This window comes from Chelon labrosus (genome assembly GCF_963514085.1).
Source record: "Chelon labrosus genome assembly, chromosome: 19".
NCBI classification, from domain to species: Eukaryota; Metazoa; Chordata; class Actinopteri; order Mugiliformes; family Mugilidae; genus Chelon; species Chelon labrosus.
Window position 1 is genome coordinate 25,252,111 of NC_140352.1, and position 18,253 is coordinate 25,270,363.

Genomic DNA, 18,253 nt, shown 5'->3' on the forward strand with positions numbered 1-18,253 from the left:
AGATTTAACAAAGCCAGTTTGGTCAGGGTGGATGAGTTTATTCATAAGGGGTTCAAGCCTTAATGCGAGCACTTTAGCAAAAAGCTTTATATCAGCATTCAAAAGAGATAAAGGACGATAGTTTGCGCATTCGTTTGGGTCTTTTCCTTTTTTATGGAGTAAGGTAATTGTAGTGTTAACATCTCTCGAAAAGGAGCCAATTGAAATGGCATGGTTGAACATGTTCAGTAACAGAGGGCCAAGCTGCGACCAAAATTGCAAATAGAGTTCAGGAGGAATTCCATCATACCCAGGCGATTTCCCTTTGTTAAGACTACGTACAGCCATCTCCAATTCGGTTAGCGTAAAAGGTTTATCTAGGGATGCAACCTCATGGGGCAATAATTTAGTAAGATTTAAATTCTCAAAAAATAAATCGAGTTTAGAGGAGTCATATGGAACCTCAGAACTGTACAAGTTGAAATAAAAAGAACGGAAGGTAGAGTTAATCAATTTGGGGTCCGTTACCAGAGCTCCTTCTGGTGTTTTAATAGCAGGTATATGCGCAAAGTTTTCACTAGCACGCAGGCTTATGGCAAGTGACCGGCTGGGACGGGCTCCCTCAAAGTAATAATTTTGACGCGTGCGATGAATAAGAAATTCAACACGCTGTCGAAATAATGAATTCAACTCCTCTTTTATTTTATTACGTTGGGTAATTGAGTCTGGGGAAACGTTGTTGTGCATGATACACTCCAATTGCTGTAGCTCGCGTTCTAATTCAAGAATCCTTAGTTGACGAGTCTTGTTTACGTTGGACGCAAACGATACACAGTTACTTCTAATATAACCTTTCACCGAATCCCATAGTATGCGCGTGTCCTCAACTGAATGCTCATTAAATGATATGAATTCTGTTAGGCCAGTTTCAAGTTGATTCACAAAGCTTTCATTGCGCAACAAAGAGGTATTAAGACGCCAGCGTGGAGCGCGGTCATGAGATTCAGAAAGGTTAGCTTTACAAATGACAGCCTTATGGTCTGAGAAGGGCCAGGGGGAGCATGTCAGTACTTACCTTTTCAAGGAGATCCTTGGATGTAAAAATGAAGTCTATTCTAGAAAATGAATGATGTCTTGCCGAAAAGAACGAGAAGTCTTGACGATTATGATTGGTAACACGCCATATATCAATTACTGAGAAATCCTGTGCCCATTTTCTTAGTGCACCAGACGCTGATCTCTGATCACTGCCCTCGACTACAGCCGTCCTGTCTATGGAGTGGTCCCAGACTGCGTTAAAGTCTGCTCCAATAATTAACCGGTAATCTGCCAGATCATGCATAGTGTTAGATAGTCGCGCATAGAACTCAGAATCAAAACTGTTAGGGGCGTAAATAGACAAGAAGGCAATTTTCTTATTTTCTATAATGGTTTTTATAAAAGTGATTCTACCATCTGAGTCACTACCAACACCTAAGTTGGTGAACTGAAACTTACGACGGACAACAATTAGTACTCCTTTAGTTTTATTAAGGGCTGAAGAATTTGCCTTTACACAGTAATATTTATTTTGCAGCTTATGGACATCCTTCTGAAGCATGTGGGATTCGCTGACCACGGCTATGTCCACTCCCTCTCTTCTTAGTACCTCCAGGAAACTAATACTTTTATGGGGCAAATTAAGGCCACGTGCATTAAAAGAAAGTACTGTAAGTTTAGTCATTCAGATCGTGGTACAAAAGACAAAGAATGAGCTGTAAATAACACGGGAAAAATAAGCAGGCAAAGCAAGACCTGTAACCCCCCCCCATCAAACACACACACACACACAAATACAAGCTCACACTCACATACACACACAAAACACACACATCCCGCACAGCAGCAAGCGAATCCACCCCTCCCCCCCCCCCACATACACACACACACATGTCCACACCAAACTGAACAAAACAGTAAGAAAAGCAGTACATGGATTACCTATGTAACCATGCAAGCTTAACCTAACCCTCCCACCTAACACTAGAAGGCGAGCCCCTAAGAAAACTCAGGGGAGGAGAAAATTGTTCAGAAAAAAAAGATAAGCCCTTACTTTGGGACAATCAATAGCCTAAGGCCTGTTTTAAACAGAGTAAAGAGAGCAATATGACCTCACCCAGGATACAAGGAGAAAAAAAAAAAACAGATAAACAAATAAACAAACAGACCAGCCATCCATAAATTTAGTCTAGGTCTACTACCACTCATTCCTATAGGGCTTCAAGCCAGCACTGGGTTAAATAAACAAAACAAAAAAAAAAATAATAATAATAATATTAGTGTCTTTGTACAGAAGTCCCAAATGTCCAGGCCACGAAGTTAAGGAGAGAAAAAAAAAAAGAAAAAAAAAAGATAGGCCTGTAAATAGGTTAGACACCAAAAAATAAAATAAAATAAATAAATAATGGGAGAGTAGACTATAGTGCCGCTCGCCACTTACCCCCCACGGTGCCGGGTAATAGCGCTGGATTTAGCCTATTTCAAGTCGGGAAATTTAATTTTCAGAACGTCCATGGCCGCCTCTAAGCTCTCGAACTTAAAGTGTTCATCATCAATCCAAACAAGGAGAGAGCCCGGATCCCGGACCCTAGTCTTGATTTTTCTCTCATGAAGTTGCTCCCGCAGCGGCCAGTATTGGTCCCGAAGTTTTCTCCGACGTGCCGATATATCCTCAGAGATCCGTAGCTTCACACCGGGGAATTCACTTGGCTCCAACGGGATGGACTTAGCTGCCTCCACAATGGAGACTTTCTTTTGTAGATGGTGAAGCTTGAAAATCACCATACGGGGCCTAGAATTCTCAACATATGGACCGATTCTGTGGGCGATTTCAATGTCGTGCTTTTCCAATGGAATGGACAAGAGAGCAGAGAGGGTCTTCGCCAGGTAGGTCTCCATACCATAGCCTGCCTCACTCTTCTCCGGCAGGTGCAGCAGACGTAGATTCCTTCTCCTGGATCGATTTTCAAGGTTGTCAATTGCGTTCATAGCTTCCTCTAATTTGTGTTCCAGGGCTTTAATCGTCAGCTCTTGTGCTGCTATTTTGTTGGTTTGCTCAAACAAGTTGGCCTCATTTGAGTCCAGCCGCGCACCGATCGAGTTCACAGACGCGTTTAATTTGTCCATCTTTTTAGAAAGAGCGTCTAGTTTATCCAGTTTACTGGTGAGATTGGCGTTAGATGCCACCAGCGGTTTTAGGCGACATACACAGGTAGGCGGAATTGTTTGTTTGTTTGTTTGTTTAGGTTAACTCGCGAGAGTTTGCCTAAAAATCCCAAAGGGCGGGCAACGTTTTAACATCAACTACATAAAATAAAGAGCGCAGTTATTCCATCAAAAAGAGTTGATTAAGAGTGTAAGAACATTTTTTTCTCCTCACGCGAGTCGGACCCACACGTCTCACTCGCTGCCGTCCGCCATCTTAAATCAGCCCTGATATAAAGCTTTTTATGAATGCATTTAGCACGGGCGACCATGGAAAATCCACTGTCTATATGTACGGAAGCACGGGGCTTTTAGCCTATACCAACAAACATGGTAGAATATAGCATCCAAAAGTCGAGGGTCAATTCCATGCCATTCCGGACTTTGTCACGACGTATTTCGGATTCATAACGAGGTCTTTTAGGTTTAGTAACGTTATACATGTTTTATCCGTTCGTAGCTGCAGCTGTGGTAACTAGAGCAGAGCTGGCAACCCGGATGACGAAACTCTACTGACTTCGTGATTAGTAGATAGCTTGAGGGTGGCGCCTCAGGCCAAAACACAACATGACAACATCAACATCAGTTGAGGGCTGCAACTTTCACTTTTAAATGACAATATCCTGGCCAGACCACTGTTGTCAGTGATATAAGTATTTGAAATGAACATGATTTCTTCATGTCTAGTGACATATCAGGGCCATTTTATGATTAACTGAAATACATTTCTTACATACGGTTCCTTTAATGTCTGTCCCCCAAAAATCCTTGGGGCTAAAAACAGGATTAAAACTAATTGCTTCAATTGCAGGTGGGTATCTCGTCATTAATAGATCCTATTCACGTGAGCTTTAGGTGGGTACCACCCACAGATGTTCATATCTTCTTCTTCTTCATCTTCTGTAACCGCTTGTGCTGTCAAGGGTTGCTGGGAGGCTGGAGCCTATCCCAGCTGTCATCGGGCGAGAGGCGGGGTACACCCTGGACAGGTCGCCAGTCTATCACAGGGCTAACACAGAGAGACAGACAACCATTCACACTGACATGCACACCCACGGCCAATTTAGAATCACCAATTAACCTAATGAGCATGTCTTTGGACCCACAAACCCACGCAGACACAGGAAGGACATGCAAACGCCACACAGAAAGTTCCCAGTCGGCCTGGACTTGAACCCTGTGAGGCATCAGTGCTAACCACCACATCACTGTGCCGCCCCAGATGTTCCTAATAAAAACATAAACTTCTCACCATTTAGAACTGTAGTAGCTATTTGGATGAGTAGTGAAACATCTTATATGGCATAATTCATTCACAAATCTGGCAAACATCTGTGCCAAAGTAACTCGCTCTTCTCTGTTGTGTGCTGTGTTTGAGCTGCCTGGGCAAGCCAGTCTGTGACTGACCAGTTGATATGTTGTTCTGTTTAGGTACATATTTTTGTATCGTTCAGTAATTTGGGTATCTTGCTGAAAAGTAAAATAATATCAAATAATGCTTCTGAATTCTCTAACTGTACTTTGGAACCATGTGGGGTAAAAACGTGTATGTGCACCATCTAAGTAAACCAGCTCATCAATGTTGAAGTGTTTGCAGAAGCAGAATTACTCACTGTTCAGGTTTGTCAAGAGGCTTAGCGTTCTCCTTGTCTTTACAGGACTTGATGTGCTTTTCTATCTTGTCCAGCTCCTCCTGTTGCGCCCTCTGGTGAAGATACAAAAGAGACTGATTCCACCTGTTCTACAATTCATACAACTGATCATAACAACTGAAAATATACACATTACACATAATAGTGCTGGTGTTGCACAATTCCAGCAGATACAGAATTGGAAACCGGAGTAATAAAATACACCCATGAATCTGGAAGGCAGGATTTATATTATTGAACTATTCGGGCTATAACATAACCACATGTTCATAGACCTAAATTCCCTGTGAATGCTATCCATATTAGAGTTTGAATAAGTGCATAGTGGTGGCATGAAATATTTGCACATGTAGCTAATTAGGAAAACAAAGTGTAAAAGCAACACACGGCTTATTCTTGTGCAATAGTTTAATTTATTCATTCATTGTTGTTTAGATGTTTTTATTACTCTTTATGTTTTAAGAGATATAAAAAGTAGGCCTATGTTGCTGAAGAAGTCAAAAAAGTTGGGTGCAGTCCTACTTTCAACTATTGGTAATTAGCTAGTTTGATGCTTCGAAGTGGGCTAGTTTAACTAATATTTAAAGAAAATCTTCTTTGAGACAGTAAGGCCTTTATTTGGGCACTTTATTTGCTCAGGTTGAAGGGTATCAGAGTTTACTCACTGCAAATTCTGCCAGCCTGCATCATGTCTAAAGGAGATAAAATAAGGCAATGCAAGCACCATCTTTCTCCAACCTCTTTCTTCTGTGTTCTGAAAGCTTTCAATTACAACTTCAAAATTTTGGTTTAACAGTAAATCAACCTTTGTAAAATACATCTGCTTGAAAAATTTGTTTGTGCATGTGTAAAAGTGTAATTGCACAGGTAGAAAAGTTTAGCAAAGTAATTCTCTCCTCACTCACTCAAAACCCCTTAGCACTCATGTCCTTCTGATCTACACAACTCATGAGAAAAAAATAAATAAATAGAAAAAATGTACTGACACACAAAACGGCCTTGTCACAGTGAAACAAATTTGTCTTGTAATAGGAGGACACATGCACAAACAATAAGGTTGTTTTCTATTGCAGCGCAGTCTCTAGAATTTAGTATTATGATATCATTGTGTTAAAGCTTCTAATAAGTGATCCAAAGACAGAATGAAAAACGTAAGCAGTCAGTGACGTAAAGCAACGTAAAGGAATATGCTGGAACAAACTGCTCCTCAACACTGTAAAACAAGCATTCAAAAACCCTGATTTCCCTTAGACCTAGGGTCTTAGATGGATTACCAACTGCAAACAACTGACACTGTCCCACTGAAGTTTAAGGGGCCCTAGATCCTAACTGGGGTGTGTTCCGCTCACATTTTCATACAGGGCCTGCAGAGTCTCCAGGTCAACTACAGCGTTGTCCAATTTCAGGATGGCTGTGTGTGTGAGGGAGAAAGAGAAACTCAAAATTATGATCACTGATTACTCTATTCAGTAATTCAACAATAATCTTGCCACGTTATTGTTAAGGAAAATCGAAAATATCAGGATATATACAAGGATATATACACATACATATATAAATGAACCAAAATACTATTCATTATTTACACCTAACAAAGTAAAACTCACCATGCTGGATATCTTTCATGTCAAGGTGCATTGAGGACATAAGAATTCCTACTGCCTGAGAACGTTTATTGTTTAGGAGCTTCACAACCTAAGAAAAAGAAAATGTATTAGGTCAGATCCTGAAGCTTCTTGTACTGTACTCAGTTCAATACTTCCGCTGCTTCTCATGAGAGCAAACACAGACTTTCACAGATCTACCGCCTGATAACATGCCTATGTACAACATGGATGCTCCTGTCAGGCATCATGGCTGATAAGATGAGTAGGCACATGGCTCAATACTTGAGCTGAGCACAGAAAGGAATGGGTAGGAACACCAAGGGAACAAAGCACCGGCTACCGGTAGATCAGTTACCCCGAGTTGAAGGACCAGACAGACCAACATGTGCATTGCCGTTCTGCAGAGGTATAAACACCCCTCAGTCAAATCAAATCAGGCCTAGTGAGGACTAGTGAATGTCAGAGCCACTATCCATACATGGAACACCATAAGGTAGTCCCCGTGGTGATAGGAAAACTTGGGGCAGTGCCTCCAGCAGATTCCAGGAACGCTATCTGAGGTCTCTGTCCAGAAGAGTGCAGTAGTAGGAACAACTGAAGATCAGGTTATTTCCACCTGATCTTCAGTTGCAGGACTGAATGCAGGACTCTCAAAATCCCAGGCCTCTGGTAGAGAACCCATTCTTGAGGGAGGAAACAGACCACTGACACACAAATCTTTATCTTGTACATAACTGTCTTGTCCATACTCTCCTTACACTTTCTGTTCTCCATGCTGTAATGTAATGTGTAATCCGAGTCAAATTCCTTCTATGTGTGTGAATACATGGCCCAGTCAAACCTATTCTGATTGTGGTTACATCCACCCATCCATCCATTTTTTTCAGTTTATCCAAAGTCGGGTTGTGGTGGTAACAGGCTAAGCATGGCATTCTAGATATTCCTCTCTCTATATACACATTTTATCTCCCCATGAGGAATCCTCAGGGTTTTCCCAGGCCAGTTAAACTATATAATCCCACCAACAAATTCTGGGTTAACCACATGCCTATGGTAGCCCACAGTCCCTCAGATCCACCCACAGAGTTCCCCAGAGCATACAGTTGTAAGCCCTCTCCAAGCTTATAAAACACATGTAGACTGATTAGAACTCCCTTGGTCCCCACAGAGACTCTGCAATGGTTAGTGGCAATGGTGCAAGAGCTGGTCCATTTTTCCATGTCCAGGATGGAATCTGTATTGCTCCTCAAGAAACCATGAGTAAACTTCGTCAGGGGGAACCTGAGCAGTGCGATACCTCTATAATTCGGGCAGCCCCCATCAGTTCCCCCATTTTTAAAAAGTGTGACTCTCCACCCCAGTCAGCACTTGACAGGCACTGTCCCAGCCTCTATGTGACACAGAAGAAGCGTACCAACCGAGAACACCCAAAAATGTCCAGAGCCTTTAGTGTCTCATGGTGAATCTTACAAGCAAAACCTTGCCACTGATGAGCTTCTTGATTGCCTCAGCAACCTCTCCCAGGGATATGGATGAGACTTCATCCAAATCTTAATACTCTGCTTTATTATCTGATGACGGTTGGGTTCAAAAGATCCTCTTTCTACCGCCCAACAACATCAGCAATCAGTCAGCAGATGTCAAAGAGTCAGCAGTTCTCCTCAACGACTGAACATAGCCTGGGCTGAGCCTTGCTTTCCCTTCCTGATCTGTGATACAAACTCCTCCCACACTTAGGCTTTTGCTTGTGCAGCCGCTGAAACCATATTCCTTCTGGCCTGCCATAACATGCTTTTGGGGACCCCTTGATTAACGTAGCCCAAAAGGCCTCCTTCTTCAGCTTGACAGCATTCTTATTAGGTTTGCTGCAATAACAGACATCTTTGATCTTCTGACCACCTGTGCTTCTTTAACAAAATGATGTCTCCTGTGAAATAGATCCATATTCTTATTTACATGATATAAAACAAACTTGAACACAGTGACCTGTTTGGACTTGGACTTGGTTATGGTGTCAGAGAGTGGCTGCTTCTTCTCCTTCACAGCTGTTTTGGAGAACAACTCCACAAACTCCTCAAAGTCTACTTCTGGCTCCTCAATTGTCTCCCACACTAGCGAAGAAGAAACCTCCCTGAGAAACACAAAACAGCACTAAGTAGGTAAGTAGACAAATACTATTTGCTTTCACAAATGTACCAAAGCAACAGGGTTGTGCAAAAACAGGAAAAAAACATTGCCCATATTTTCTACCACCTGACACTCTGCTCTGTCATAGTGTAGCCTGATGTAGTTTTCGGGCTATTTATACAAGGCAAACCTGTGCACATTGCAATGCATACTGACTGACTGGTAAAGCTTTTCATAAAGTATAAAGCTGCTGTGGACAGCAGATACAGTTAGAATCATTCACATCAGTTTATATATCAGTGGCATTAACTGGCATCCAATTACAAGTGGCATCCAATTACAAGTGGACTGCTATAAGTAGGTTATGTCAGTGGACACCTTGCATGAGAATGCATCTCCACCGGAATCTCAATAGAGCACTTGTTAGTGGGTCTCACTTTCCCACTTTATATGCAAATAATTATGCACAACATTTCAAAATATATATATAGAATGTTTTGATTATTATATAATCAATAATTATTATTATTACTTTGTAGATGCTCTTATGGATCTTGTTATTGATTAGGGCTGTGATTAGGACTACGTAATATCCTGAAAACTCCTGAGCACTCTTTCTTTCTTTTGTTTTATCACAACTGCCAAAATAGTTTTTGCTGAAGTCAAAATAATGTTTTCAAGTGGTTTATTATGGAGCATTGACAATATTGTGGCTCCCAAGTGATGTCTGGGTGTGCCTATTTGTAGAGCGTGGAACTGTAATCCAAATCTAAGTGGTCAGAAGCATATTGAGATGCATTGTAATGCTTGTTTTGCACTGACATAGAGCTGGTCCCTATGGATGGGAAGACCCAAGACCCAATAACGATATCCATATCATATATAAAATTACTACTGAGCACTAAATGAATTCCGTGTCATGTCATCTCTCCTTTCTGTTGAACCTGTAGTGTTTCTTTAACAGTACATCATGACTGGGCCAAATAAATTAAATAAAATAGCTCAGTTTAGACTCAAGATGCTAGTAAGTAAATAAATACTGCAGGATGATTCTGAGCCATTCATGGCTACATGTTACCATCTTTACTTTTTATTGTGGAGCTGTATTCTGGTCCAGTAGAGAGGCTTCATGGGTCTCGGTGGCTCTACTACAGTCTTCCTGGGTGGTTTTTCCTGAGCAGCACCCAGAGAATACAGCCCCGGTGGTAGTGGAGGAGGCAGGGAGCCCAGGAGAGCTGGAAAACCACATATGTTTCCTGGTGGCGGAGGGGGGAGGGGAGGCCCACAACCTGGAGGTGGTGGTGTAGGACCTACCGAACAAGATGGTAGAGGAGGTGGTGGAGGAGGAGCTGGCACGGAGCCACCTGGTAAGGGCGGAGGAGGAGGTGGTGGGGGAGGTGGAGCTGGCACGAAGCCACCTGGTAAGGGTGGAGGAGGTGGAGGGGGAGGAGGAGGTGGGGGAGGAGGAGTTGGCACTGAGTCACCTGGTAAGGGCAGAGGAGGAGGCGGTGGGGGAGGAGGACCTGGCACTAAGCCACTTGGTAACGGCAGAGGAGGCGGTGGGGGAGGCGGAGGTGGTGGCGGAGGAGGAGGTGCTAGACTCTGTCCTGGATGAGGAAACACAGCTTCTCCTGGAAAAATAAGTGGTACAGGTGGCTGCGGCTGACATGAACACTGGAAGCCATCAGGCTGGACTGGAGGATGCAAGAGGTTGTTGATTCCACCCGGCACACTACAAGGCACTTTGACTTGACTGCTGTCATCCATAGGGGAGGTCTGCACTGACTTGGCCTCCAAGCAACCCTTAGAGGGAGCTGCATCTGTCTGCAGGTGAGCATCACACACGACCCTCAGTAGGCCCTCCTCTCCTCCACACTCTCTGTCTGTGGTGGAGGTGGTGGGTTTCACACTGTCCAGCAGAGGTGGCTGTCGCTCCAGCTCAGCAATTTTAGTTCTGAGGTCTTCTATGGTTTGTTCCAGCTGTTGGATAACATTAACATGTTTTTCCTTCAGTTTTGTTGGAGGAAGGACACATTTCTCCTGTAGGAAAGAGAGAACCATGAGGTATGACAAAAATCTCAGTCTTTAGTCTCTTAAATCCAAAGTCAGTTGTTACAATCATCATTTAGGTCCTTTAAGAAATAAATGCTTGTGCTAAGGGCCAAATAAACCCAAAGAGTATATGTAATTAATCTACAGAAACACGGGTTAATAATTAGCTGACTCATGTTCACACTAGCAATGATAGAGCAAAGTTACAATACATTTTTAACAGAACCAGGCAATATGTTGCAACATGTCACAAATCTCACATGTGTTGCATATCAAAGATGAACTGGCTTCAACTTTTTTCAGCACTCCACTGATGCACATTTCAGTAGTTAACGGTTAAGTGAATGATATCACTAACAACATCAACAAATTCATGAGCGGTTTAATGATAATGAAGCTAGCCACACTGACCAAAATGCAGACATTGCAGGGCAATCTGGATTGAGCTTGCACTAACATGGCTTCACCATAGGCAACCTGTTTTTTCTAGATGGCTGGGAATCAGTATCAAGAAATTCCTGCGACATACAATGCATCAAAACACCATTGCTGTGGCATAATAATATTCATATGGTGAGAGACAATGTTAACAAGTCTAGATTATTTTCTTAACTGATATTAACTGATTATTCTCTAATAAGCAAAATGATCTAAAACTGTTTTTACCCTAAGTAGCAGCACACACATGTGGACACAATCTGCGGTCGTGCAACTATTTGAGCAACACTGTTTGAATTAACTATTTGTATCCCTATCTGTTTTTTTTTTTAACATTTATTTTAACGTTTATTCATTTATTCAAAATAACTCCACAGTCAGGATCTGGAGTAAATCATAATGACTGACCTCTTGGTTTTCTGTCTGTTGTTGCCTTGAAGCCAAGATTCCTCCATGGTGATCTGGACAAACAGGATAGTACAACACAGTAGAGAACAGAAACACAGAAATAATTTTTCAGAAGGCTCAAAAAGCAACATGAATGTATGGACTTAATTTATACTTAAGTAATGAATGAATGTATGGACTTAATTTATACTAAACTTATGTAAATCAAACACAACAATGGTACTGTACTAGTTAATAGGTAATTGACAATATCTAACAGTCATATGCAGAGGAGCTAGCAGTTTCATGCATCAGAGTAACCTTTCAACCATGGCTATTTGTACGCTCAGCAGCTGCATCAATTTTATATGGCCAAATCAGTCAGCCAGTCGTCTGCATGGCATTTATTAAGCCTGACACAGCAATGATATAAAAGCAGTAACCGAATAGAATACTTGTAATGGTGTGCTGATCTATGACAGTAGGTCAGCTCTTATTGATATGATGATATCAAGGTTACCTGTACTGAATGCCTATTCGATAATCATGAGAGCAGACCTGGCTGCTATAATTATCTGCTGGCCTCACAACTAGACTTTCTGATACACTGCAACTCATGAAAATAGATTGCAACTCATGCTGCCTTAATTTTCTTCAGTTACTCTGACTTTGTAGTTTCCTGCTGCCTGTGGCACCTGTATTCCACAGCAGCAAATATAGCTGCAGCAGTTATAGGCTCACGAGGGGAAATTTGACTCTTTCCTGGAAAAATATTAGGAGGATATTGCTTCTCATGTGCATCGGTTAATGCTTCACCCACTGTACAAGCAGAGTTTTCGCCACAAGAATCAGATCAAGAAAAACAATGGAGATTCAGCTACATGTAGCTTTGTTCTGTTTGATCTGAATGTTATCTCGTATGCCTCTGAGCGATATATGGTGCCAGCTGTTTTATTACCTGACCATCAGAGAAAAGGAATGGACTTCAGCAGAGTGGGATAGTGAATCTTCCATTTGATGCCCTTGCAAAGACTTTTCTGACAGCCTCCACAAAGTTTTTTAATCTCACCAAACCAGGGTGAGAGGAAAGTCGCAGTGTGTTTGATCTCCGTCAAGGGCACAAGGTATGTTTTGTTTCAAATTCTGTACTCTGGTCGATAGATGGAATACTCACTCCCTCGCTGATATCTTCCTGCATGGACTGTCCAGGGAATTGAAGGATCAAATGGCTCCTCTCGATCTTCCTGCTGATCTGGATTTCTTAATCTCTCACTATTACAATTGACCCCTGGCTGGCAGTGACACAGAAAGACCATTCCCTGTGGCCAACTCCATCTTTCTCCTCCAGATGGCAGCACCAGTCCATGGGTGGTAATCCCTGGGGCCTTTCCTCTGCCCTTCCCTGCACCTTGGTTGCCACTAGTGGCCTGGAGTAGCCCCTGCCACTGGGAATCACCCATCTGTCTCCTGAGGAATGCCAGTGTTGAGTCAGTGAGGGGAGACGTGTATATACTGTTGTCACCTTGAACATGTTTAGTCCTGCAACCCCCCGGACCTTTGACACATGCCCAGCTGTTCACCTCCACCCAAGTATTGCATATTTTGCACTTTGGACTAGATTCTAGTCACTCAGAAAATCTCAACTTCAGACTCAATTACTCACCTTGAATTGCTCTGACTGTGGGTCATCACTAGCTAAAGAAACACAACCCACATATTGGCTGGTTAACAGGGTACATTCTGGGTTGGATTAATGTCTGTCATGCAGCTTGTGTTAAATCTCACTCTTGGCATCCAGATGTCTCTTTTGCACATCCAGTTTATCAAGATCTTAAAGACATCTTTGACGGAGCTCCGGCCATTTCATTGCCCCCACTTTGTCCTCAAAGATATACTCACCAGTTTGAGTTTGTTTGCCAGGATGACATTCAGATTTGTTTCCAAATCAGAGCAAGGCCATGTTCAGCATGTCCATTGAGTCTTGCAGAGACTCCTGGAGAATCAGATATTTGTTCCTAAGATGGCAGTTGGGAACCTCCAAATGGATACTGACAAGGTCATTCAGTCAGTCAGTCTCTGAGTAGCCTCAACTCTGAATCAACAACAACTGTACAGATGCTTCATCTACTACTACAGTTCCATTGCCACAAGCTGATGAATCACAAGTTTACTCTGGTGGAGTAACAGCATTGACTGGAGGGGGCAGAACACTGCACAGACTCCTGTTTTGGAACAATCATAATCACGATTAACAATCTGGAGTACATCCACTCTGCTAAAAGTTGTTGCAGGTGGGGCATTTTCTTTCCCATTTTAACTTTTCCCCTACTTATTGCCCAGGCTCCAAGAATCAGAAATATCAGACGAGAAAACCTTTTTGGCAGTCTGGCCCCAATAGTAGTTGTTAACTTGCATGTAAGACTTTGAGCTTTTGTGAAGCATACTAACATTAATTCAGTAGTTTGACAAAGCCAACTACCTAATTACCTAACTATGAAAAGACACTCAAATACTCAATGGAAAAACCAAACGAGTACACAAAACACTGACAGCAGGTGTACACAATTACACAATTTTGCTGTCTCAGTCAGTTACCAGGCAATGAATAGAAAAGAATTCCCTGGCATGTGCTGTTTTGTCAAGTAGATAATCACATCTATTGGTGGTTGAGCCAGTTTGGGAAGCGTTGTGGTTCTGATGGTAGGAATGACGTGTAAGTCCCACTGATGATGAAGGTCAAAGTAAACCATTTGTTCCTTTGTTCTCCTTGCAATTTTACCAGTTTGCTGCTGACTTGTATTGTTGCGACTGCTTCTAGTAAATTTAGTTGGCAGACTTTGTGTTGTAGATGCTTGCTAAATAATTTGTTTACATTCATGGCTAACACCAGGCTCTAGTGTTGCTTGAGCATGTCCAGAACATCCAGAAGAAACCACTGGTGTGAGTTTTCTTTGACTGGGCCTGGGGTGCAGTCCATATAATATCAAACCACTGTTGTAGGGAGTGACCAAAAGAGAGATGTGACTGTCAACATTTCACAATAAAAGTTCTGATTAAATCCAAACAATTAACAAATTAATTTGTGGAACTCTCACAGTCAGCCTGTCTTCCAGATATCATGCTCAACCCAATGGACAGAGAGCTACAAACAGAAGATGGAGGCAGGGACTATGCTGTATGGACAAAGTTGCTCAATAAGCAGCTTTTGTGGATTGCATATGCACATGACTCTCTATCTGCCACTTGTCTGTCACTCTTTCAGTGTGTATTTGGTCAGCTGCCACTATTCTGGGAGTAGAAGGGGGAGGTGACAGTTTCCTCAGCTTGGGCTCTTGTCCACAGGTGTCATAACGTAACATCTGGCCCTTCCCTATTGGCACCATGTCAAATCTGAAAGCTGTTCATCCTTCTCTTCCTCAGACTTTGGACTTGACTTGGCTTTTTTAGAGTGAAATCCTTGAGAGACAGTCCACTTTTTCTCTCCTCCAGAGACCCTCCTCTATCACTTAGGAGGAGCCTTTAGGAGGAACCTCTGTACACAGGTAAGCACATACTGGCCATCTGCATAAAGGGAAGGACCTGCCAATATTTGATGCACTGGGAAGGGTATCGTCCTGAGGAGAACCTTGGCAAAAAAAAAAAAAAAAAAAAAAAAAGACCACGACATCATGGATCCCTCCCTAATTGAGGATTTTCATCTGCAATATCCCTGCATCCCTTAATTTAGTCTAATGGTCTAACCTTGTATGGACATCAGATTGTAATACTAAACTTTTTTTTATGCCTGATCTCTGCATTTAAGTTAGTCTCTGTGTCTTGATCACCAGATGTATGAGTTTAATGACGTCAAATAATCAGACCACATCATGCCAGTCAACACATTTGGCAACTCAGTACTGTCCATCTAGCATATACAGTTTGTAATGGTCTGGCTCCACAAAAGATATCTACTGTAACAGACTACTCTATTTGTTCATGCTTCAGTTTTAGTGCTTCAGCTTACCATACCGTGGTTCTGATCTTGCTCCATCTTTTATTCACAAGTATAAACTAGGTAAAAAAATTAAATTTATTATAATATCACGGAATGTTATTGTATATCGGTTTGACAAGTAAATGAGGTACAGCAACTTATCTTAGTCATAAAGTCATTTGGCATTTATTATATATTTGAATACTGCTGATAAAAGAAATTTGGCTTAAATTTAGTTTCAAACAGCTGATCCAGCCCAATGTTGAACCCATGCCTGGTACCTGTCACATTCTGGGGAGTGTTGCCTCACTAAAAGGTGAACCAAACCAGAACCAAACCACAGCTCCAGGTACAAGTGGAAAAGAACCAGCTTAACAACAACATTGCATATGTTGGCCAAACCTTGCCTCCTATTTTTTCATGATACCAGGTCATGTATGCTGCTTTTCTTCAGTACTAAAATCATATAATTAATTACCTTGTCATATGTCCATGTTTAACGTCTAATTTTTCACCTTTAAATAACTCCATTTATAGAGCAGTTTGTAGAAATATTTTGAGAAATAAAATACTTTAATTAACCACTAAGCAGTGGTCTTGTGCACTCATTCAAGGTAGAATACAGAAGACAATGTATAACTTGTTATTAAGAAATCAATTGAACATTTAACTTATTTTATTACTTTTACTGATCTAATGTACCATGCAAAACTTGGGTAGTCTTGCAAATCTTAATAACCAAACTATAGTTATTCTACATTCAGCACTGTGTGTACAAATTGAAAATACTTTAGCCCGCATGTAATATATTGTACAATAACTATAAAACAAGTTGGTCTTACCTGCCTCTGTGGATTTGACACCAGTCCTGTTGTCTCCACCAGGCCTGGGCGCAGACCAGAGGTCCTTGATCTGACTAAGTAGTTTCCCCTCAAGAGGATCCAGGGAGTGTGGTGGTTGGTTGACAGTTGCCCATGTATACAGCTGGTCATGCTGGGGAAACAACCCTCTTTCTGATTTATCATTTGGTTTATTTTTATTTCATGCCAGTGTTACAACTCCTATCCCAATAATATGAAGCAGCATGTCCATATGTGGGATTATATAAACATATGTCTCCCCATGTCAAATGCAAATTATGATATCTGCTCGATTTTGCAGAGATGTGAACATCAAATCTTTTGGATCCAGTCTGAGTTTCAAGGGGGCTTTACCCAGCCACCCTTATGTAATGACTGAACCTCCCTGGACTCTTGTTGTGAGCTTCTAGCTTCATTACCTGAGGACTGTTCTCAAATGAATCAATCTCAAATGAAAATCAAATTAATAATCCAGAAATTCTGGAATAGGTCTCGTCACTGACATACTGTAGTGCACTCTGTGCTTTAAATAGGAGATGGCTAATTTTCACTACGGAGTACGCCAATTTTTTACCAGCATCTCTATTAGATTTAAGAAAGTGCACATCTTATAAAAGAATGAAGAATGAAGAAAGAAGTTTTCAGCCTGAACTGGCATTTTCCTTACTTTTCCTTCCTACTACACATGGTGTGCATATCTTAATAGTCAGCAAAACACTTCTGTTTTCTCATGATTCTGAAGACAGCTATGCAGTTGCAAACAGGTTTGTTGACAAAGGGCAAGGGTAGTATCTGAAAAACTGTATAATGAAAATAATGCAGACATGATTTCCACATGATTTGTATTGAATGTAACTGGCTCTCCAAAACAGTGGGATACATGTCAATGTGTGTAGCTAATAGCTCATGTTTGGGTGCGTGGGACCAGTTTATAATAAGGTGCTCTAAGTTGTTGCTGCACCTCCCTAATGCCATGCAAATGTCTACTTTTTTAAATGTTTTGAACATGTGAAGTTTACAAAAGTATTTAAAAATGTAATTAAAGCAAAATGCTTTCATGTCATAAAAGGCCATCAGGTATATCAAAAAGTCACAACAATCATGTTGAAAAAGAAAGGGTCTAAAGTGTATTTACATACATCAAACTTGGTCGATACGGTGGAGGGGATATGGGCATTGCTACCCCCCAGCTGCTCTCTGAAGCACTCTGTAAATGGCAGCAGGAGACCCATAGCTAAGATCTTGGAGCAAAGCCTCTCAGCCTCCTCTGGCTCATCTTGGTGTTGCTGCTGCAGAAACAGCTTCTCCAGAAGAGTCCGTCCTGGACAGCCAGGAACGAAAGAGAGAACCATGTATTTCACTTATATAATGTAGTACTATTATTAGTATTTTGTTCTCCTCATGCAACAGTAAGTTTCACTGAAAGGTTGAGATTTTATAATATGTCATTTTCAGACTGAAAGACTTTGGGGACTCTGGGAGAATTTGTTATTGAGTGCAAGTAAACAGGAAGAATCCATCCAATCTATCCAAGAAGGAACTCTTTGAAAAAGGGAGTGTCTCAGACCAGAGATTGCGCTAGACTTTTTCGTTGTCTGTCATTTTGACTGACAGATAAAAATCATAATCTATTTTTACCCGTCAATTTAATTTTTAAAAATGATAATAATGACATATTCAATAGCATTTAATTTTCATTCATTTTGAATTAATATCCATAATATTCTTTCATTAAATGGTAAAAAAAAAAAAAAAAAAAACGTGTTTGGGCTGCCGACACGTCTTGTCCGTACAGTTTTAAAAAACGTCCAATGACGGAAAATATTCGGTTAACGCGACCCCTGTCTCAGACAGAATAATAATATTCAGCAAGGTGTTCTCTAAAGTTTATGAGAGTTGGATGAGGAGAGCAAAGCAGGGTGAAAGAACAACAGT

The 18,253-nt window shown here is 41.4% G+C and overlaps 1 protein-coding gene across 1 annotated transcript in view; it reads right to left on the reverse strand.

Annotated features, from left to right (window-relative positions):
- The window catches only part of fmn2b (formin 2b), a gene marked incomplete at its 3' end in the record, with an annotated part of 47,347 nt that overhangs the window by 24,712 nt on the left and 4,382 nt on the right, over positions 1-18,253 (reverse strand). Inside the window, exons 3-10 of the mRNA XM_084567104.1 lie at positions 17,458-17,639; positions 16,301-16,451; positions 11,507-11,559; positions 9,696-10,648; positions 8,468-8,612; positions 6,482-6,569; positions 6,224-6,285; positions 4,836-4,927 (exon numbers count right to left, since the gene is read on the reverse strand). Coding sequence (XP_084423230.1) covers positions 4,836-4,927; positions 6,224-6,285; positions 6,482-6,569; positions 8,468-8,612; positions 9,696-10,648; positions 11,507-11,559; positions 16,301-16,451; positions 17,458-17,639 — 1,726 coding nt within the window. The remainder of the gene's footprint in view (positions 1-4,835; positions 4,928-6,223; positions 6,286-6,481; positions 6,570-8,467; positions 8,613-9,695; positions 10,649-11,506; positions 11,560-16,300; positions 16,452-17,457; positions 17,640-18,253) is intronic.